At 49.5% G+C, this 22,153-nt stretch overlaps 1 protein-coding gene across 1 annotated transcript in view; it reads right to left on the bottom strand.

Moving 5' to 3' along the window:
* Positions 1-2,626: 2,626 nt before the first annotated feature.
* LIN28A (lin-28 homolog A) overlaps positions 2,627-22,153 on the bottom strand; it is a 33,163-nt gene continuing 13,636 nt past the window's right edge. Inside the window, exons 3-4 of the mRNA XM_054012099.1 lie at positions 4,999-5,183; positions 2,627-2,840 (exon numbers count right to left, since the gene is read on the bottom strand). Of these exons, the coding sequence (XP_053868074.1) occupies positions 2,627-2,840; positions 4,999-5,183 (399 nt within the window). The remainder of the gene's footprint in view (positions 2,841-4,998; positions 5,184-22,153) is intronic.

Below are 22,153 nucleotides of genomic sequence, written 5' to 3' on the forward strand. Positions count from 1 at the left end.
CAGAACAATGAGTGATGATAGTCAGCAAAAATTGGATTGGGGCAAAAACTCGGGAGACAGGAATGTTTCCAGCCAGTGAGCGGAATTGAGAATGGACAGGAATGAGGAGGGGAGATGGAAACATGGCCAGGCTGGGAGGGAATTTGGAGTTCGGTACCAAAATACAGATACAGGTGGCTGTACCCTCCTCTGCAACATTGACTGACTTCTCTTTAACCACCCGTGGACACAAAGTCCCAAATTTCATGTAAATACAGTGAGAGGGAGAAGAGAATCTATTAAAAAATACAGTTTTAAAAATAATCAGTCCACCCGACGAACATCCAGCGAGGTAGACCTACAGTTTAAAATACAAACTTTGTTCTATCTTTGTGCTGTTAAAAAAACAAAAAACAAAATTCCACTCCATCCAGCACTGGAGCTGCAGAGGTTGTTCATCCCTGAGATTGCTCAAATACCTGAGAATAAGTTGCAGTAGTTATGTCCTCTCTCTTTAAGATTAAAATATACAAAAATACAAAAAAACAGAATATTTATATTAAAAAAAAAAAAAAACAAAGACGACAAACAAACCCAAAGATACGTCATACGCGCACGTCCTAGTGCAGGTTTCACATCACGTCGGCTTCAGCATGGATGGGGTGGGGGGGGCCTTGCATTGCAAGGGCAGCTGTCCATGGGAACAAATAAATAAAAGGCAGAATAGAGGGGGTGGGGGAAGGCAAAGTGGGGAGAGAAGGCAGCAGCTTTTAACTGACAGAAGGTCACCCTGTTCCTACAGGAAAGGAAAGGACCGAGCCTGCAGCCCTTATGCTCTAAAAAGGGCATTACGGATGTATATGGACCGGAGGATTGGGCCCTAATAAAGGGAGGAACAGAAGCAAATTGTATACAATATAGGTCTGATTCAAAGTCTATTGAAGTCAATGGGAAGACTCCCACTGATTCGGCCCCTATAGGCACAGGGCAACATTAAATATATTCCACTGTAGGTGCTCTCACCTGTCACGACTTTAAAAACAGTCTGTGTGTGGGAATATGGCTTCTTCCTCTGTCGGACCCTGCATTGCAGGCCCTGGGCAATGAGGACCCACCATGATCGATTCCAAGACACGTGTTTCCATGCCTCCTGCCACTGAGGCAATGCCGCCGCTCGTGTGCCGCATGCACGCTGACAGACAGCGAGCGGCAGACCAAGACAGCAGATTCTGGCAAGGCTGGAAGAACTCCTCCCCAAAATTTTACAAATGTCCCATTTGTTACAGTTTTAATTTCGCCATGGTTTCCTTCCAACTAGGCCATGTGTTGCTTTGATCTGTCTCTTGCTAATATAGCTAGAGATTTTAAAAAGTCAGCATTATATTACAATGGCCTTCAGTTAAAGAAACCCCGAGCCTAGTTAAATGCTAGGAGCCAAGGTCCGAGCTCACTGAAATCATTTTAGAGGGCCCAGGATTGGCCCCTAGAAAAAGGCCTTTTCATGCTAATTTGGGGGCATAAAAAGCCCAACTTCTACCATCAACTCCTTCCCCTCCCCCACAAACTGGGAGAGGTGAGGGATATGAAGTCTGGGTGGCTCTGAAACGAAGGGCCTTCAGAGAGGAGCAGGTCCCAGCAAGGCTACAAAACCCTCCGTCCAGCATGGAAAGCCTTAAATAAATAAAGAGGCTCTTCCCAATTATTTCAGGGCCAGCTAACACTTAATTCAAGAGAGGTATGCTGTTCCACCATTCCCCTGCAGGTGGACAGTGTGGATATTCCTGGGCAAGCAGCAATCCTGGGCGAGATCCATTTGGCTCGCCCCTGTCTAGCAAGAACAGATTGCTCACTAGTTTCTAGCTTGCCATTGAGAACTGGTCTCTGTTCTCCTGCTAGAATGGAGGCACCGGTCCTGCTCCACCCAAAGTGACCCCAGGGGTTCACAAACACTACTGGGAAGGTTTGTTTCAAAAAAGTAAAAATCACCAAACACAGGGAAAGAAACTAGAGCGGCACGTGGCTTTCGGTTGGAGGAAGTGGTTAGGTACAGGGTTACGAGGCTGCTCCCTCTCCCACTTTTGGAGCTGGGCATCTGGACAGAGGGGTAACCGGGTTCTTCCCACTCAAAGGGCTGGTCTACACTGGGGTGGGGGAGATCGATCTAAGATACGCAACTTCAGCTACGAGAATAGCATAGCTGAAGTCGACGTAGCTTAGATCGACCTACCTCCCGTCCTCACAGCGCGGGATCGATGGCCGCGACTCCCCCGTCGACTCCACTTCTGCCTCTCGCGTTGGTGGAGTTCCAGAGTTGACGGGGAGCATGTTCGGGGATCGATTGCTACCCGCCAATCCGGTGGGCAGTGAAGACGTACCCAAAGTGTGTGTGGGGGATGAGATCTGTGCTGGGATTTTGTAACCAACATACAACCATCCCAGTCCTTCTGTCCAGATACCAGCGCCGTAGCCTGGCAGGTTGCATCCTACAGTTTGAGCTGCCACCCTCCCTCCCATCCCTTCTTTACACCAACCCCCCTACATCATGACGGCAGAGACTGCTCGCTGCTCCCCCTTTGCTGACCGATCCCTTGCTGAAGCCTTTTGATCCTGATGGAAATCTCCTCCCCCACCCCCCAATCCCCCACCATCATTCTCTGGTTTCAGGAAGAAGGGACGAGCTGTGCATTTCTTCTTCCTCCCGGAAGTAGGCGGGCTTTCCCTGAGAGCTGGGCGATTGCTGTGCTTTGATGGGGCAGTTGGCAACCATGTGGGTGATGCTCTGGCAGAAGTGGCATTTCTTTGGCTGCGGCGGCAGCTTGCATTCTTTGGCATGATGGTCCAGCCCACCACAGTTGTAGCATCTAGGAAGAGGAAGGGGAGAGACGGAGATCCGGGGAGAGAAATCAGTGGGTCAGGGTATAGTCATTCCAACTGCCGGTGCTGCTTAAAGCTTTCCCAGTTGCCTCACCTTGTTACGCCCTGAGCAGGAGCACATGGGACCCGCAGGTGGGGAGAACCAGCTGGTTTCCCAGCCCTGACTGGTGTCCCCATGACTGCGGTAACAAAGCTATGGAGACGTTGTGGTCATCAGACTGGGACAGAACTCACATCCGCCTGCTCCAAAAGTGGAGGAAAATCTCTATAGAGCCTGTGAGAGACAGCTGACTAGTTCGGATTCTATCCAGGAGAGTTACTGGCGGGGGGGGGGAGGGGGAAGGCGTGTCCAAGTGATTGCCCACCCACAGAAAATGGCTAAGTCACCAGGGGTGGGGGAGAGGAACCAGGGGTGCAGTTTGGGGGGGATTGGCCCCCCAAGCAGAGGTGGGGCACGGGGACACACAGGGTTACGTGCCGCCCCCCCCCATTTCTACAAGTGCTCACTGAAGCGGAACACTGCCTCCTGGGTTCTAGTGCCAGTCCTGGGCCCCCTTCTGGACTGCCAGGCCCTGGTGATTTGTACCAGCTTCACCCCCTCTCGTCGGCCCTGCCCAGACCCCCATCCCACTGATCCCCAAGCAGCTGCACCTAGACCCCCACCCTATCAACCCCACTCCCCCGGAGCCCCGGCACCCAGACGCCTCCTGCCGATATTGTCCACTGAAATTATAAAAAGATACTAATCAAATTCTGCCAAGCCTACTTTCAGTGTATTTTTCTGGCTTTTGTCCACATTTTCATGTTAAGTCCTGCATCTCTATGATCAAATTACCAAAGCCAAGAAAAAAAATCAAAACAAAAAACAAAAACAAAAAAGGCCCCACATGGATTTAAATCCCCATGCAGAAGCCACTCATCAGAAATGGATGGCTGCAAACAGGCTGTTCTTTTCACAGCCTGCGAAATATACTTCAAAATACCACCAGGGGGCAGCACTTTCATGCAGCCGTGCTGATGCCTGCCTAGGATGTAAGGGAAGTCCCTGAGGAACCCCCTTGCAAACTCGGGGTGGGAGGGGAAGGCTACACGGGGCTAACAAGAGCCTCGCCTCTGGGCTGCAAAGCTGCCGTGGGAGACTCTGCTCGGCTGTCTGGCCATTTCCTGAGCAGTCACCGATCTCACAACGCTGGGCTTTTATGAGAGAAAATTACCCCTTCCCTCCCCCAATTTGCTGTGTGGCTACAGCGCCATCCTGAACACACGCAAACAGAAAGGGAGCATTGGTCCATGCCATTCAGCCCTGGGTGTTTTTGACCTCTGGCCTTTCACTTCTGGTTTTCTGCCCTTTCCCCAGAAATCTGCATCTGACACTCATTAAAAGCTGAAGGAAGATCTTTCAGGGGAAGGGCCACTGCCTCTCCTACCCCCAGGAGCCCCGTGGCAAGAACCCTCCTGTTCCCAGTGGCGCTGTGATATTCAGCCTCATGCCTTCCCAGCTGTGTCCCAAAGGCCCAGCAGCCAGATGGGGTCTCCCCAGCCCAGCGCCTTTTTATCAGCCCCTTTAATATCAGTAACGTCCAGCCCCACTGACAGTTGGGTGTCTGTCCTGCAGAGCTCCCTCACAGGGTCACAGGAGATGTCTGTCCATTGGGGCCTTGTGTAGAAGCTACACTGGTGGTCTCCGCTGGTTGCCACCGGTATAGAACTGGGGTTACTTTGGTGACCTCCTCAGAAGCAGACTGACAACGACCTGCCCTTCTCCGACAGGGAAATTTCCTTGCAGAAGTGGATGCCTTTGGATCTTGGATAAACTCCAGAATCTTAGCCCGGGCCCCAAAGGAGGCAGAAGATTCTGGGGCATGTTTGGAAATGAAGAGGTGCCAAGTGACTGGGCACAGAACAAGTGTTTCAGAGGAAGGAATGATACAAACAGAGGGGTGGGTGGATGGCAGATGGGTGGAGAGGGTGTTATCACATCAGAACATAGTCCACAAACCAGTCTTGACTATGTGTCTCCTCCCATCCTGGCCTCCCCCATGAAGCTCTCCCCAGTATGGCTCAGGTGCTAGGCTGATCACAAAGCCCTTGGAGATCAGGTGCCACTGTCTGATCACCGTGCATCCCTTGCCCTGCTGCCCTTACCGGTCTCCTTTCGATCTGCGTTTCTGGAGGTTCTTCCCCTTTGGTCTCCTCTCACTCCCAATGCAGAACACGCCCCCAGGGCCAGTCACTCGGATGGACTCCAAGCCTTTGGATGACTTCTTGAAGGTGAACTCGACTGCCTCGCCTTCTTTCAGGCTGCGGAATCCCTCCATGTGGAGCTTGCTCTAGGAGGCCAGAGAAGGGAACAAAGGTTAGACATTGCGAGAAGACCCAGTTTCCTGTGGCACGGCGAGAAAAGAACCACATTCCCCAGGTTGCAGTCTCACTGGAACAAGGGCGTTCTCTTTCCACCGTGGAGCTTGACAAAGGATGGACAGACAGACACAAGGAAGCCCGAGTGCTTACCTCCCCAGAGAGGCTTCTGGAAGATACGCTGACCTGAAAGGGTTGCTTCATAGACAGTGGCTCTCAACCTTTCCAGACTACTGTACCCCTTTCAGAGTCTGATTTGTCTTGCGTACCTTCAAGTTTCATCTCAATTAAAAATTACTTGCTTTCAAAATCAGACCTAAAAATACAAATGTGTCACAGCACTTTACTGAAAAAAAAAAAAAAAAATCACCGAATTTCTCATTTTTACCATATATTCATAAAATAAATTGATTAGAATATTAATATTGTACTTACATTTCAGTGTATAGTACATAGATCACGATAAAGAAGTCATTGTCTGTATGAAATTTTAGCTTGTACTGACTTTCCTAGTGCTTTTTATGTAGCCTGTTGTAAAACTAGGCAAATATCTAGATGAGTTGATGTACCCCCTGGTTAAGAACCAGGGCTGTCAAGCAATTAAAAAAATTAATCGCGATTAATTGCGCTGTTAAACAATAATAGATTACCATTTATTTAAATATTTTTGGGTGTTTTCTACATTTTCAAATACATTCATTTCAATTACAACACAGGATACAAAGTGTACAGTGCTCACTTTATATTTATTTTTGATTACAAATATTTTCTCTGTAAAAAACAAAAGAAATAGTATTTTTCAATTCACCTCATACAAGTACTGTAGTGCAATCTCTTTATTGTGAAAGTTGACCCTACAAATGTAGAATTATATAAAAAAAACCTGCATTCAAAAATAAAACAACGTAAAACTTTAGGGCCTACAAGTCCAATTAGTCCTACTTCTTGTTTAGCTAATCGCTGAGACAAACAAGTTTGTTTACATTTGCAGGAGATAATGCTGCCTGCTCCTTGTTCACAATGTCACCCGAAAGCGAGAACAGGCGTTCGCATGGCACTGTTGTAGCTGGTCTTGCAAGATATTTACATGTCAGATGCGCTAAAGGTTCATATGTCCATGGGCGGCGGGTATAATAGGCCCCACGGCTGCCGGACCTCTGGTTGCAGGGTTTGGCGGCAAAGTCTTTGCTTTATTATGCCCCATGCAGGTTCTGGGACGGCGGAGGAGGCATATCAAACCTGCCTGGGGCATATCAAAAAGTGTCTTCTACAGACGCTTTTCTCCTGGGCAGTGGCCTGGTTGGGTTTGGGGAGGGGAGGCGAGACATGGCTGTGGCCAGCCTTGGGCTCCTCCAGGCGGAGGCAGGCTCAGCTCGGGACTTCGGCCGGGGCTTCTCTGGGTGGGGCGGGAAGGCTCGGGGCTTTGGCCAGCCTGGCTGGGGCTCCTCCAGACGGGGGGGGGGGGGGGGGGGGAGGGGGCGCTCCGGGCTGTGGCTGGCCCAGGGCCCCTCCGGGCAGGTGGAGGAGGGGTGCTCAGGGCAGGGGTGGGGGGCTCATGGCTCTGGCTGCAGGGTGTGTGTGCAAGGGGTCTCGTGGCTCCGGCCATGGGCGGAAGGGGCAGAGCTGGGGACTAACCTCCCCAGAGTTGGGCTCCACCCACCACCCATGTGTATGTTCTTTGATGCTTCAACCACCATCCCAGAGGACATGCGTCCATGCTGATGACTGGTTCTACTGGATAACGATCCAAACCAGTGTGGACCGACGCATATTCATTTTCATCATCAGAGTCAGATGCCACCAGCAGAAGGCTGATTTTATTTTTTGGTGGTTTGGGTTCTGTAGTTTCTGCATCAGTGTTGCTCTTTTAAGACTTCTGAAAGCATGCTCCACACTTCGTCCCTGTCAGATTTTGGAAGACACTTTAGAGTCTTAAACCTTGGGTTGAGTGCTGTAGCTATCTTTAGAAATTTCACATGGGTATCTTCTTTGCGTTTTGTCAGATTTGCAGTGAAAGTGTTCTTAAAATGAACAACATGTGCTGGGTTCTCATCTGAGACTGCTATAACATGAAATATATGCAGAATGCGGGTAAAACAGAGCAGGAGACATACAATTCTCCCCCAAGGAGTTCAGTCACAAATTTAATTAACTAACGCATTATTTTTTTAACAAGTATTATCAGCATGTTCCTGGAAGCATGTCCTCAGGAACAATGGCCGAAGCATGAAGAGACATATGAATCTTTAGCGCATCTGGCATGTAAATATATTGTGATGCCAGCTACAACAGTGCCATGCGAACGCCTGTTCTCACTTTCAGGTGACATTGTAAATAAGAAGCAGGCAGCAGTATCTCCCGTAAATGTAAACAAACTTGTTTCTCTTAGCGATTGGCTGAACAAGAAGTAGGACTGAGTGGACTTGTAAGCTCTAAAGTTTTACATTATTTTGTTTTTGAATGCAGTTATGCAACAAAAAACATTTGTAAGTAGCACTTATGAAAGATTGCACTACAGTACTTGTATGAGGTGAATTGAAAAATACGCTTGCTTATCATTTTACAGTGCAAATATTTGTAATAAAAATAATATAAAGTGATCACTGTACACTTTGTATTCGGTGTTGCAATTGAAATGGATATATTTGAAAATGTAGAAAAACATCCAGAAACATTTAAGAAATTTCAATTGTCATTCTATTGTTTAACAGTGCGATTAATCACAATTAATTTTTTGAGATAATCGCCTGAGTTAACTGCGATTAATTGACAGCCCTATTAAGAACCATTCTCATAGACAACTAAGAACACACAGTTCATCAGGTGGTGAGTATTCACCCACGAAAGCTTATGCGCCGAAACGTCTGTTAGTCTATAAGGTGCCACAGGACTCTTGTTGCTTTTTACAGATCCAGACTAACGTGGCTACCCCTCTGATACTTAAGAACACAGTGTGTTGGATGGCTCCCCCTGCTGGCAGTCACAACAGAGCACGGAGGAGTCAATAGGTCATGTAGATTGAACAGCTCTTTTTCCGCCCCCGGAGGAGGCGGTCCCTTTAGGATCAGAACTGAGACACAGACATCGTGAGGGGAGACCGGCACTGCCCAGACTACTATACCTGTTCTTGGGTTTTAGTTTCCACAGCTCTCTGTTTAATAACCTGGAGCCTTTGATGAATGCAGATACACACAGAGCCACGGAGGATTTATCAGTTTGGTAGATACATAGCCAACAAAGCCAAGACGAGAGCGGAATTCAGATAGATTTGTTGCCAACACTAGTCACTCATGCCATGAAAGTGATTATAGACCCCTTCCCCCAGACCCTTGCTTGATTTCACCTGCTACTCTCCATGTGGGGAATTAAGGTGGCAATCCTGCAAGGTTTCCAGGGCCCCAGATGTCAGCTAGAATCATGAGTTTCCAGCAGCTTGCAGGATCAGACCCTCCATTGCAAAACAGAGTCCTGCACTGAACTGCCCGGTTGCAGGTTTCGAAGGGGCGTACTTGCTAATGTTTCCACGAGCAGTTTCTCAGTGGAACAGAGCAATAAAAGAAAACTTTCCCTGGGGCTGTGTGTGGCCACACGCAGCCACAGTTTTCCAATATGACATGACAGGGATGATGCAAAAGGAATTTTATTTATGAATTCAGCTTGTCCCAGTTCTGCGATCCTTTTCATCCAAGGGTTTTACAGAAAGATGCTCCACTGGAATGAGATTGCTGGCCAGGAGCACAGCTGAACCCAAATTATACATGTCATTTTCACCACAGTTCTGTAGTCAGTTTAACAAGTAGCCCACAATAAATATACAGCTGTTAGGGTGAGGATGGTCTATGCTAGTTGATAATCTCTGCTGATTCAGTAGGAAGAAGGCAAGCTATCAGTTGGACAAGACTGGTTTCATTGTCAGCTCAGTGAAACCAAATTCAAGAATCTGATAAGAGACTTAATTTCAGCTGTTTGCATAATGGTGAAGAAAACCATTAATGGTATGAAAATAATTCATCCTTCTAAGTTTCATCCATTCTAGGAAAGCAAGATCATGAGGAGTTCTAGTGGTAGGAATTTAGGCATTTGTAATGCTTTCACTACTAATAATATCTGAGCCCCTTGGACAAGACTGATACCCTCAGCCATACACCACCACCCCCAGCTGGTCCATGCCAGAGGGCCACCAGCTGACGCAAGACTATTGATACCTGTCTGTATGGGCCAAGGAGATATTTACCGGCTCAGATGGAAATGTCTGCTTTTGGGGAGGTGGAGGGGTGAGTAAAGAGTTAATTTGCAATTTGTTTGGGGGAAGAGGGGGGGTTAAAAGAACGTTCCCAGCATTTTAGCAACTCCACCTATCCTGCAACAGCCCTGTGGCCCCAGGTCCTGTTCAGGCAGTTCCCCTTTCCCTCCAGCAGCCTTGCTCTCAGCTCCCTGCCCATCTGGTCCTCACGCTGCTCTTTGGAATCAGGATTTTTTTTTTTTTTTTTTTTTTTAATGAATGGAGCATTCCCACCATTCATGTGTTACTCAGTAACCCAGGTCATGTGATCTCCCACAGCCCATTCTTTGCAGATTGTAGGAAAATGCCCCACATTTAGACTTAAACACACCCTAAGGGGAGAGAATTCACATCTTGCCCTCTCCCTATCCTCACAGGAAAACACCTCGCTCTCACAGCCATTGCCCCACTCTCTCGGCACATGATGGCAAGGACCTGAATATGGAAAAAATACTAAAATCAGGAAGAAGAGAGGTTTTTTTAGATAGATCTTTACTGCTATTCAGGCCAGGACGAGGGTGTTTGTGGGGGGCAATGGGAAAGGGAAAGTTTATGTTGGGGTGGGGTTTGGACAAAGCTGGAGGAAGGACCCTCCAAGTTCAAAGGAAAATTTACTCTTTTCCTCTGGGCTTTTTATCTCCCCAACCCCAGCCCTGCCACTCCTTCCCCAAGGCTTTTTCCCATCTTGCCCGCTCTCCAGATCCCCCTGCCACTGCACCATTCCAGGGCTGATTCTGGGAAACCCTCATGGCAATAAACAAGGCTCTATACATGAACAGAGCCATCCTCAAGGCCACAGAAACAGGCTTTAGGAGGGGAAGAGAACCACTTGTGGCCTCAGGCTGGTTCACCAGGACAGGAATTCACAGCAGCCTGTGTGTTGGGGCAAGGGGTTTGACAAGTGGGCGAGGTCCCCTTTAAATGGAACAAAGGTTTCTCGCCAGATCCAATTCATGGCATCACCATCTTAAAGGGGAGCCCCAAGAAGCAGGGACCAGAGCTGCAAGCCACTCGGGTGACTGGTTACTTCAGGAAGGGGAGCACACCGTTTGCTGATCCTGGCCAGCATCTGTACACTTAATGCTTAGCTGGAAAAGGAAATTAACGTCCCTCCCTGGTGGCACCGAGCAAACCCCGAGTCAGCTTTCCCTGCAGCATAAAGAGGCTTCCAAGCTGCACTCGTACAGACCCAGAGTCCACAGTAAAGTAACAAATTCCCTCCCATGAACTTGGAACACTTTTTATATTGGGGAGCTGCACCCCACCTTATCCCTGCCCACACCCCGCGCTGTTCCCTAGAGCTGGGGCTGAAAGCAGGGCCATGGCTCGGGGGGAGGGAAAGGGGGAGGGAATGCAGCCAGGGGTAAGGGGGCTGAGGCTGGAGCCGGGCGCGGAGCCCAGGCGTGGGGCCGGTGGCTGGGAGCGGAGCCTGCAGCCGGGATCCCGCATGCGGGGCTGGCAGCTGGAGCCCTGCGTAAAACCTGGGGGTGCTGCAGCCCTAGTTCCCACGCCTATGCGCCCAGCTCCTTCTGAGCGTACTGTTCACTGAGCCTGGCTCGGAAGACGTGTGACCCTCGCCTCATGGTGTCAGGATCTGGAGCAAGCGCCCGCTCTCACATTCCCTCCCTATGCTGCCAGCTCCAGGCTGCCAAGGAAGAGGAGTGCAGACTGCCATGGGCAGATTGTGCCTTGCCTTCATGGCAGGGCTCAAAGAAGCTCATTTAAGCCTGACAGGGCTTCATTTTTCCCCTGCCAGGCCACCCCAGTCCCCTTTCTTAAAATGCCTCCTCACAAGGCACTGCCTTTCCCTTTGGATGAATAGGGAGCAGCTCCTCAGAGCAGAGACCCAAACAAGATGATGAATCAGCAAGACTTCCCTTCAGGGCATTCTTAGGGCCAAGAAGGTGCCCAGCGGGTAACCCGCCAGTCCCAGCAATCATTCACGTCCTCTGCCTGTGCAGTGGGCATCTCACAGAGAATTACCTCCACAAGGTTAAAGATCATTCTCGATTCCACCTCCTTCTTTGTAAGAGTTGGGATGTTCCCCCCAGACTCTAATTAGGGCAATTGCATCCTGCCTCCCTAAATTCCCCTTGAAGCATCATTGAGGAAATGATGCCCTTTACTTCCTGCCCCAAAATGCGCGGTGCCGCTGTTGAACAGATGCTGGGTTTCACTCGAGAAGTGGATGCGTTTCAGTAATAGGTGAAGGGAACCTTTGCCTATCAGGACCCTTTGAGATGAAAGCTGATGCAAATGCAAGATCTTTATCATTAGATGTTTATATGAACAGGAGCAGCAGCTGTGTTTACACTGGCAAAGAGGAAAATCCTCAGGACTCTGAATCTTCATGCTTCCGGGCAGAAACTGATCGACAGCTGGGTCAGGAAGGAACTTCACTACACAGCGTGTTGCATTGTTTATTTGTGTGAGTTGCCCTGTTCTTTGGATCCCTTCCACCTGAAGGCATCAAAGTCTATCAATTTATCAATTTTGACCTCATAGCACCCTTTGGAGCTGGGTTTTATCCCCTTTTTACAGGTGGGGAAACCGAGGCAGAGAGGCAAAGTAACTCGCCCAAGGCTACACAGCAAGGACTGGCAGAGCTGGGAACCCAGGTTTCCCCACAACTAGCTGATCCTTCAGCTAGACCTTTAGAAAACCAGCGGCTCTAGCTCCATTGCTCTTATAATGAGGGCTTGGCTCTGTGTTCTTGGGCACAATGTCTTTCCTCTGCCATGTTGCGCTGGGCACTGCCCTCCATGTCCCAGAGATGGCTGCATTTCACCAGCCCCGCGTGGGCACAGAACAAGGAGGAAGAGCCACCCAAAACATGACATAGCCCTGTTTATTTTCCAGGAGAGCTACAGATAAACCACAAACCCCCAACAAAAGGCGAAGGAAACCCCCTCTCCCTGGGGAGGGGAAAGAAACAACAGGGCAGGCGGGCACGGACTCATCCCCTCCACCCCCTCCCCTCTTGGGCCTTTTGAAGTGAGCTGCTGAGAGGCTGGTGGTCCTCAGAGCATCCTCCCCTCCCCCCTTCCCAAAACACACACATTGTTCAAATTCCTCTGTTATCAGATAGGTAATCAAAGTGAAGCCCATTGAATTAGCTGCATACCTCCTGCATCTGAAAGGAAGGGGCCCAAAGCCCCCTCCTCCTCCTCTCAGCCTGCCCCACACCACACACAAAGCAGGAACATTCCCAGGCCTCGTCCACTCCCCCCCCCCACCCAAAAAAAAAGGGTGGGGGGGAGGAGTAGGAGCCTAGAGAGATACTGGAAGGGGGGAGGGGACGGGCTCTGCTTTTAGTCACCAAGGCTGGACCCAGAGAACAAAGAGCTGTCCCTGTCCACTGCTCCCGCTGGTCAAATTCCAGGAGTTCCAGGGTCTCCATGGGGGGAGGGAAGCTGAAGTGGACACTGAGAATCCGCAGGCTAAAGGCAGAGCTCTGTGTGTGTGCGAGCGTGAGCGTGTGTGCGAGCATGTGCGAACGTCAGCTTGAGATCATGATCCCTTCCACTTCCTCTCAAATAGCCCCATATTCACTGCTGTCTCCTCCCCGCCAGCCCCCTACCTCTGTCTGCCCCCCCTCGCCCCACCACATACACAGCCCAGCGCAGCCAGGAACGGTTTCACGTTCATAGATGATGCACTCGCTGGAACACTGGGCCTATGCTATGAACCAGGATTGTTCAGACAACTCTCTGCTCTCCCGGTTTCCCCAGCAGAGCCCCAGAGCCACTGCTGACAGACCCTACTCTTCCTCCTCATACCCCACAGCAGCCTCCTTTCCTGGGTCCTTTGGCAAACGGGTCACTAGGCAAATAAGGAACCCAAACAACACTGCTGCAGTACATCTTGCCAACAGTTTTTCACCATGATGCCCGGGCTAAGATTTCCTCTCCTACCCGTGATGTGCTCGGTTCTTTTTATTGGCCTGGTGTCTTCAGAAGGTCATATTGGAAAAAAAGAAGTAATGGGGCTCTCCCAAACTCCGCCCACTCATGAGGTCAAAATGAGAGGTCATGCTCAGATTGTGCGGTCTCCCTGCGGGCAATAGGGGAATATCCCAATTTCACAGTACGCCTCACTCTGGAGTCAAATAGGGAAGGTTGACATTTAAAGAATCATTGTTACACTTCAGAGTCAACGTGCAATGCAGTTAACAGGGGCAGCGGCTAACGCGGCTCAGAGCTGTTCTTCCAGGTTCTCTGAAGACTCAGGTAGAAGTCACTGCATCACTTTCCCAAACCCCCATAAAGGTTAGAAAATTGGGGGTGGGGTGCTGTTTGTAATGACCACCAGGATTCAAGGGTTCAAGACACAGCTACCAGGACAGGGTATCAGCACAATGACCTGGTGCAACTGGCCCAATCCAAGTCCTTGGTGCCTTCAGCAATATTGACTACTTTCCTCCTGGCTCTCCTTTCCTGGCTGACAGCATTCTCAGAGCGGCCTTTGCCCCCCTCCTCCCTTATCTGTTGGGGTCCTTTAAGTTTCTCTCCTCAGACTCCTCCCTCATCTGCTCCCACAATTTCAGCCACCACCTCAGTGCAGATAATTCCCAAATCTACCTGACCTCCTCCCCCATCCAACTCCTTGCTAAGACATAGCTCTACCAAGGCATCTGCTGCACTCACTCCCCATGGGATCGGAGAACCTTCCTGGGCAAGGTCACCGACATTTGGCCTTTCCTCACTATCCCACCCATCACGTAGCCAATAACCACCTTCTCCCCCCCCACCCACTTTCCCCTTAGCATCAAGTTCAAGCACTTTATCCTTATCTCTATATTTCCTCCCTCCCCTTACATCTGTCCTCATCCTCCCTCCTCTTGCTCCTCAAACACCTCCCAATCCCCTCCCTGTGCCTCTAGTTCTTGTCCACCCAGGACCTGCCCTCTCCCCCTTAACATGCCAGGAAATGGATTCTCCTTGTAATCACGGCACACGCTCCCTTTCCTGAGCAACACGAGAGGCCAGGCCAAGAGGACCTCATGCTCTGCAGGAGAGAGGAGGTGTCCTACTCATGTTTTGTAGAGAGCCGAGGACCGTTTCAGAGTTATACAAGTTAATAATTTCAACAGCTGACACTAAGTCATTTTAAAGTCCTTCTCTTTTGGGAAGGAATTTCTACAGGTCCTGCTCATGTTGACATGCTAAGACGTTCTGGTTGGCTGAACACCCATCCCTGCTTTTCCTCCCCAACACCAGGGAGTTCCCTGTCCCTGAAGTTTCCTCACCTCCAAATGCCACCACCACCATTCTTCCAAGGAGAGATGAACTCTACTGGGACGGAGGCCCTGCTACATGTTGACAGTCACTCCACTCTGTGTAACTTCCAGTGCAGGAAGATCACACCCAGGTTTCCCACCATGGCAGAGCGAGAAACAGAATTACCCAACAACAACTGCTTTAAAATAACAGTTCAGAGTCATGGTAGAATCACTCTTAAGGATGAGAAGAGGGAGCATCAGTGGAAGAGAACATTGTCCTGCTGCTCCACAAAGCATTGAGGTTCTCATCCAAGGAGGAGACAGCTTATCCTGTGACAATCCTCCACCACAGTATTCACTGATTCACTCAGTGAGTTGCATACAGATTACGGGAGGGAAAGTCACTCACTTGGCCACTGCGGAAGGCTGAATTCTGATGGAACCTGTTTGGAGAGCCTGCCAGAGAAAGATAACCACCTGAGTGCAGCTTAGAGTCTCAAAGAACATGCTGCACTCACACAGTACAAAGCACATCTTTACAGAGAGAAAATGTTTGCACTAATTCATAGCCGCCTAGAACAGCAGCAGGATGCTATCCTTAGGCCGTGTCTACTTGTAACTTCAGGATGCAGCAGGGATAGAAATCAAATCCTCGTGCTCCAAAAGCACAGGCCACTGCCACTTGAGCTAAAAGGAGAATCTCCATTAACTATTAGCGGTGCAGGGCCTATGGCACACAGAATTGATCAGCTCCGAGTCCATCCAGGAGGAATCAGCGTGTTGCAGCTTGTTACAATACACAGAGTGAGAGCCTAAGAGGCACAGGCAAGCGAAGACGGGAGATTCAGGGGAGCCAGAGACACTCAGGGAGGCTGTTCTACCCAGCAGGAGCATCTCCTCCAGGAGGGTGGGACTGCATGGAGGAGTGGTCAGTGCTAGGATGAACAGGGAAGGGAAGGCAAAGAGGGCCATGAGGCCATCAGGAGAAAAGGCCACTTCAGGCAAATTTTGAAGTGGATCCTGAAATGAACAGGGAATCAGTGCAACTATGTGGCTAGCAAAGGGTTTAATAGTCCTCCCAACCCTCTGATTGGCATCACGGTGTTATACAAAGATGTACCATGGGATTTGAACTGATATTTTAACACAGGGATTAAGGGGCTCAGGCAACTCTACCCCTTGTGCCCCCCCCCCCCCCCCCCGCCAAAAACCCAGCTGCATGGGAAGTCTGAGCGTTCCCTTACTATTGGATGCGTTGGCTGGCGATCAAGAGCCCTCAACTCACAGAAGCACTTCCTATTATACTGCATTAGCACCCAGCGATGGGCCAGGGCCCCGTGGCGCTCGGTGCTGTACAAACACAAAACAAAAAAGACCGCCCCTGCCCTGAAGAGTTCACTGTCTAATCTACAAAAGCAGCTCTCTGCTCACTGTTGATTCCCTACTGGCCGCTAAGGAGAGGTCATTTCCCCTCCATTAAAACCAAGGTGTTTTCTTCATTTAAAAAACAAAACAAACTTTTAAAATTACTTTATAGAGTCCTGCTGCAGTGGAAACAAACAGCAGCCTGTGCTTCTATTGCTTCTTTGGCTGGAGGATCTCAGAGCACCTTACAAACACTAATCCTCACAGCATCCCTGAGAGGCAAGATTTGTTCCCACTTCACAAATGAGGTGCAGAGAGGGTAAGTGACTTGCCCCAGACTGCAGAGCATGGCAGTGGCAGAGGTGGCAATTTGTCTCAGAAGTCCAGTCCTGGGCTCTAATCCAACCATTTATTATCAATTGACATGCATTCAAGAGGTGCCTTTTAATGCTAGAGGGTCATCTTTGTTCACAGCCTTACAACAGTACAGTCATCCCCCAAGGGCATGGAATCAACTCAACACAAGGAGACATTCTTGGGAGCACAGCGCTGAGAACCTTTCAGCTAATCAAGACATCATTAGCCCGGCCATGTGGGGGCCTCCAGCAAAGAAGTCAATTGCACAACTTATCTACACAAGAAAATTGCATCAGTTCAACTGAAGGTTGGTTAAACCCGTGCAAAACCCATTCTAGACACTTGGGCCACATCTATATGTACAGCACTGCACAGTGGTGAAGATGCTCTGTGCCAACGGGAGAGCATCATAAAACCACCTCCGCCAGCCGCACAAGCTATGTTGGCGGGAGATGCTCTCCTGCCGAGATAGTGCTGTGCACATGAGCGCTTCTGTCAGTGTAACTTATCAGGGGGTAGCCATGTTAGTCTGTATCCACAAAAACAACAAGGAGTCCGGTGGCACCTTAAAGACTAACAGATTTATTTGGGCATAAGCTTTTGTGGGTAAAAAACCCGCTTCTTCAGATGCAAGAAGAAGAAGAAGAGGGTTTTTTACCCACAAAGGCTTATGACCAAATAAATCTGTTAGTCTTTAAGGTGCCACCAGACTCCTTGTTGTTTTAGTGTAACTTATGTCGCTCGGGTGGTGGGTGTGGTGGTGAGCAACGCAAGTTCTGCCGACATTGGCTGTAGCGTAAACATAGCCAACGTTAAGGGTGGCTCATGAAATCAATTGAAGCTAAATTGAGATAAGCCTCTGCACCTTCACAAGACTTTGCGTAGATTGAGTACATCACTTTAAGAAACACCCTTTAGTTAAAGCAGAGCAAGTCTGCAGACAAGGCCAAACTCTTCCACCTACCACGACACTGAAGAGGTGCAAGCGCGTAACTCCAATGAGGAAAAATAGTTTTTTCTCGTTTCATTGCTTTTCAACAGAGGAGACACAATCCCTTTGGTCATGGCGCCAGGACAGAAGGGTGCATCTTAGCTGAGGCCAATGGCAGAACTCCCACTGTGCTTCCACTCCCATTGAATACAGGCTTCCTGGAGCTGGGATGTGCCTTTTTATCGGTAGAGCATTATGCGTTATTTATACCCACCTAAAGCAGTGGGGAAAATACAAAATCCCAGACCTTGCACTGCTCAGGAAACCCCCCCGCTCCTTCTCTCCTACCCTAGAACATCCCAAACCTTCCCTCCCCACTACCCGAATCAAGCTCTTCAGAATTCTCCTGCCTACATCGCAGGGTTTGCAGGGATTCACACGCCCAGCACTCATCCACCCCCTGAACAGACTTTGCTGGCATGGCCACTTCTCAGCCCATCTGCCCCCTGCAATGAACACCCACAGGACTGTCCAGCACCCAGGCCGCTCAGCTAAGCATAGCTCTTTTAGCCAAGCATTCTCACACCATGCTACGCCTCCAAGAAAAAGGTGAGGCCTTGGGAATAAAGGAGTCCATGCCCTCAGAGGATGAAAGCTGCCTCCTGGGTGGTACAACTATGAGCAAAGAAGCTTCTAATACTGCAAGGCAGGCATATATTAAACCATCTGTCAGTCAGAGCGTAGGACTGGGAATCAGCCAGTTGGGCTCTGTTCTTGGCTTTCCACTTACTTGCTGCATGACACGGGGCCCTCAGTTTACCGATTGAAGAGAATCCTTCCCTATTTCATGTGGAAGGGTGCTTTGCAAAGGGCTGACAGGCTTTGGATTAAATGGGCCTGTGTAAATCCAGATTATAGATACAATAATCAACCGCTTAAAATCCTTAAATAAAGAAAATTAAATATGGAGCAAGCGGGAGCGCGCGCATGTGTGCAAAGCAGGGCTCTTTATCTAGCATAGGTATGTCTACGGTTACGTGAGAGTTTATGGCATGCAATTTTTTGATGCCATTTTGCTCCCGCCCCATTGGAAAATGCCAATTTCAGAACCTGGCCCACGGGAGAGGTTGGTTTCGGTGATTCTTTTTCAACTCAGAAAAAGATTTTGGAAAAAAGAACTGAAATTGTCAAAATGTTTTGCTTCACTGTCGGCAGAACAAAAAAAAATTCCAGTTTTCTGGTTCAAAAGAACTTTTCATTTCAAAATAAGCGAATTACAGTAAAGATCAAAATGTAAACAAAACATTTTGATTGACCCAACCTGAAGGATGTCCCCCCCTAGATTTTCGGTTGGTGACAGTTTGCAATTGACTCTTTGGCCCCATTCAGGACACGAAAATTTTTGGAATCTTGAAAGTTTTCACGTAACAAGAAAAGTCCTTCCCCACCCCCAACTCTACATCAGCCTCGTCTTCCTTCTGTCCCGCCCCCCACCACTGATAGTCGCGTTCTGTCCAAATTTCTATCACAAACTCGGCAGGGACCCGTTCTTACTTGTCTATCAAGGGCCAAACACACTTACAGCGCTCTGTACACAGTGCCAATCATTTACTGAACGCTCTTATGGGGATGGGAGGGAGAGAAACGGGCAGAGAACCTCTTGACGTAGCCCCTCTGATCAATGGCCTCGGAACCCAGTTTAGCTACAGAACCAAGACAGCTTTGGTAAGCTCCACCGGCTTGGCCAGAATCCCAGAGCCCGGTCTCAGCCCTCCTTATTCCTTCTAAAACAGGGTTCCACAATCAGCGTAGACAGGGTCCCACCACTGCCTCTGAGCCCCAGCTTGGAGCACAATGATATGCGCTAGAGGCAGCATGCACAGTCCTGCAGGTGGAGGCGGAAGGGGAGCTGCACTCGGGGCAAATACAGCTCAGTCTTGGCAGGCTCCCACGGGAGCTTTTCAACGGCTCCCCCCCAGCCAGGAACCCTGTGGGCGAGTAGATGTGATGCAGGGGATCTGTAAATTGTCAGCGGGGCCTTGGATTACCCAATCCCATTCCCACCCACCCTGCAGGGAGGGGAGAGAAATAGGAAGAGACCTAAGAGAGGAAGGAGGCTTTCATAAGAATTGTGCCAGTTGTGAGCCCTAAATGCCTTCCCATCTCCTGCTGCTCCACCACCGGGGTAAGGAACAGAGACAAGTGAGGGACAGTGCTCCAGCTCTTGTGGACAGCCAAGATTCCTACCTACCTCTCCCCATTTCTTACAAGGCACCCAAACCCTGGTTGGGGGCAGAGAGGGGAGGCAGAAAGACCCTTCAATCTGGGGGTGAGGCAGGGCCATTTCCCCTACGCAGCCCTGGTTCATGCTCGAGGGAAATGTACACAAAAGCTGTGTCAGATCAGGGTTCAGGCTGGTTTGGAACTGCCTGGCCCTGCCCATGCTGGTGCCCAGACTGTACCAAGACCGGCTCAGGGAGGGAGGCCGTGCTTGTATGGCAATCTGAAGAGGAGATGGGCTATGATCCAGATCTAGAAACCCAGCCTTCTCCCATGCTTAAAGTTCAGATCAAAGTCCCCACTTTGCAACTGGCCCTTGGGCTCAGCCTAGGACAGCAGATAAATGATGATAAATACCAGATATGGCTCTCAGACACAGCCCCCTCTCTAGTGTCAGCAGCAACTAAGGATGCAGCCGATTTTCTGACAAGGACGTTCAGAAAGCCACAGGAGAGACCCGCGGGGCCACAGCCGGCCCAGCTTCATCACTCAGTGCAGGATTGTTCCCTGGTGTGGGGAAAATGGTCGCCCAAGCCTGCTCGAGTCAGAGCGGCAAAGCCCCTCGAAAGATTGCCTTCTTGCGACGCCTGGGCACACACCACATTCTGGATCTCAGAACCAGAAGGTAGCGCCTCCTTTCCTCGAACGTGTTCATCACCTGGCTTGGGGTGGATAAACGGAAGAGGGGCTTGTTTCTTTACCACATCCCCTGTTGTAACTTATTCCACTTATCCAGGGGTTCTCAAACTTTTGTACTGGTGACCCCTTTCACATAGCAAGCCTCTGAGTGTGATTCCCCTTATAAATTAAAAACACATTCTTAACACCATTATTAAGTGCTGGAGGCAAAGTGGGGTTTAGGGTGGAGGCTGACCGCTCGCGACCCCCCCCACCATGTAATAACCTTGTGACCCTCGGAGGGGTCCTGACCCCCGGTTTGAGAACCCCTGCACTGATCACATATTTGTGGAGTTCATGCTTTGCACCAAGAGCGTGCCCGGGTGCCCCTCCACTGCAATAAAACATCTGGCCCACATCAGCTGACGAGGCTCGGGCTGCTGGGCTATAAAATTGCAGTTTAGACGTTCAGGCTCGGGCTGGAGCCCAGGCTCCGGGACCCTCCCCCAGCATCATGAGCCCGAATGTCTATACTGCAGTTGTACAGCCCTGCAGCCTGCGTCAGCTGACACGGGTCAGCTGTGGGTGTTTTACTGCAGCACAGACCTACCCTGCGAGTCCAGATCAACTCGCACAGGTTTGTTCGTTTTAGGATTCGTCACCTCAACGGTGGGCTATGAAATTTGCACTGCTTGGGCTAGCAGGACAGTGACAGCAGCCCACATTGATCTGACTCGGTGGCGCCAGCTCAGGGTTGCCAGTTTTAGCTCAAGTCTTGTGAAATGTGTGTTTTTCTTAAATCAGGAGATTACGTGACAATTTCAGATTTAATTTACGTCAGGTACGTTTCCCACCCTCCTGGCTGTGGAGAAACGTTTGAAAACGTGAGCTGAAGAAACAGAAGGCAAATAAAAAGCACCCCAAATATATTTTAAAAATCATGACTATTTGGGGATCTGACTCATGAATTTCCATGGGGCCGGTGGTAGGGTTAACCCTCTAACATAGCGTAGGCTACAAAGCACAACTGGTACCACCACTGACAGATGTGCTTGTGTGCATATAGAACCAAGTTACAGTCACACTAGGAAGAAAACAAGCAAAGTTAACCACAGTCTGACTAGCCTAGATCAAACCTGGGTGTAAGATCAAACCATTCAACGCAACACACTTGTATTTTCAGCCCCGGCACTCGGTACTGAAATGTTGCCACCGATTCTCTTCCATGGCTAAGGAATGATTTGGGTGTTTTCCCGCTACCCAAGTCAGTTTGTCAACCAGACTAATTGATTAGGGTATGGATCATAGAATATCAGGGTTGGAAGGGACCTCAGGAGGTATCTAGTCCAACCCCCTGCTCAAAGCAGGACCAATCCCCAACTAAATCATCCCAACCAGGGCTTTGTCAAGCCTGACCTTAAAAACCTCTAAGGAAGGAGATTCCACCACCTCCCTAGGTAACCCATTCCAGTGCTTCACCACCCTCCTAGTGAAAAAGTTTCTCCTAATATCCAATCTAAACCTCCCGCACTGCAGCTTGAGACAATTACTCCTTGTTCTGTCATCTGGTATCACTGAGAGTACCACAGTCTAGATCCATCTTCTCTGGAACCCCCTTTCAGGTAGTTAAAAGCAGCTATCAAATCCCCCCTCATTCTTCTCTTCTCTTCTGCAGACTAAACAATCAGTTTGGTCTGTTGGTTAGAAGTGGGAGGAGAGAAAACTTTGCATCCAGGAGCTGGGTCTTGCTGGCAATGCCACTTGTAGAAAAGGGTTCGAATTTGCATGCATGCAGATGGGGGGGGATCATTTATGTGAATAGGATTTTTAATGTCTCCCCTGAATCACTTGGAAAATTTTCCATTGCCTGAGGGAATATAGAGTTAGA

This window comes from Malaclemys terrapin, chromosome 22, assembly GCF_027887155.1.
Source record: "Malaclemys terrapin pileata isolate rMalTer1 chromosome 22, rMalTer1.hap1, whole genome shotgun sequence".
Lineage (NCBI taxonomy): Eukaryota > Metazoa > Chordata > Testudines > Emydidae > Malaclemys > Malaclemys terrapin.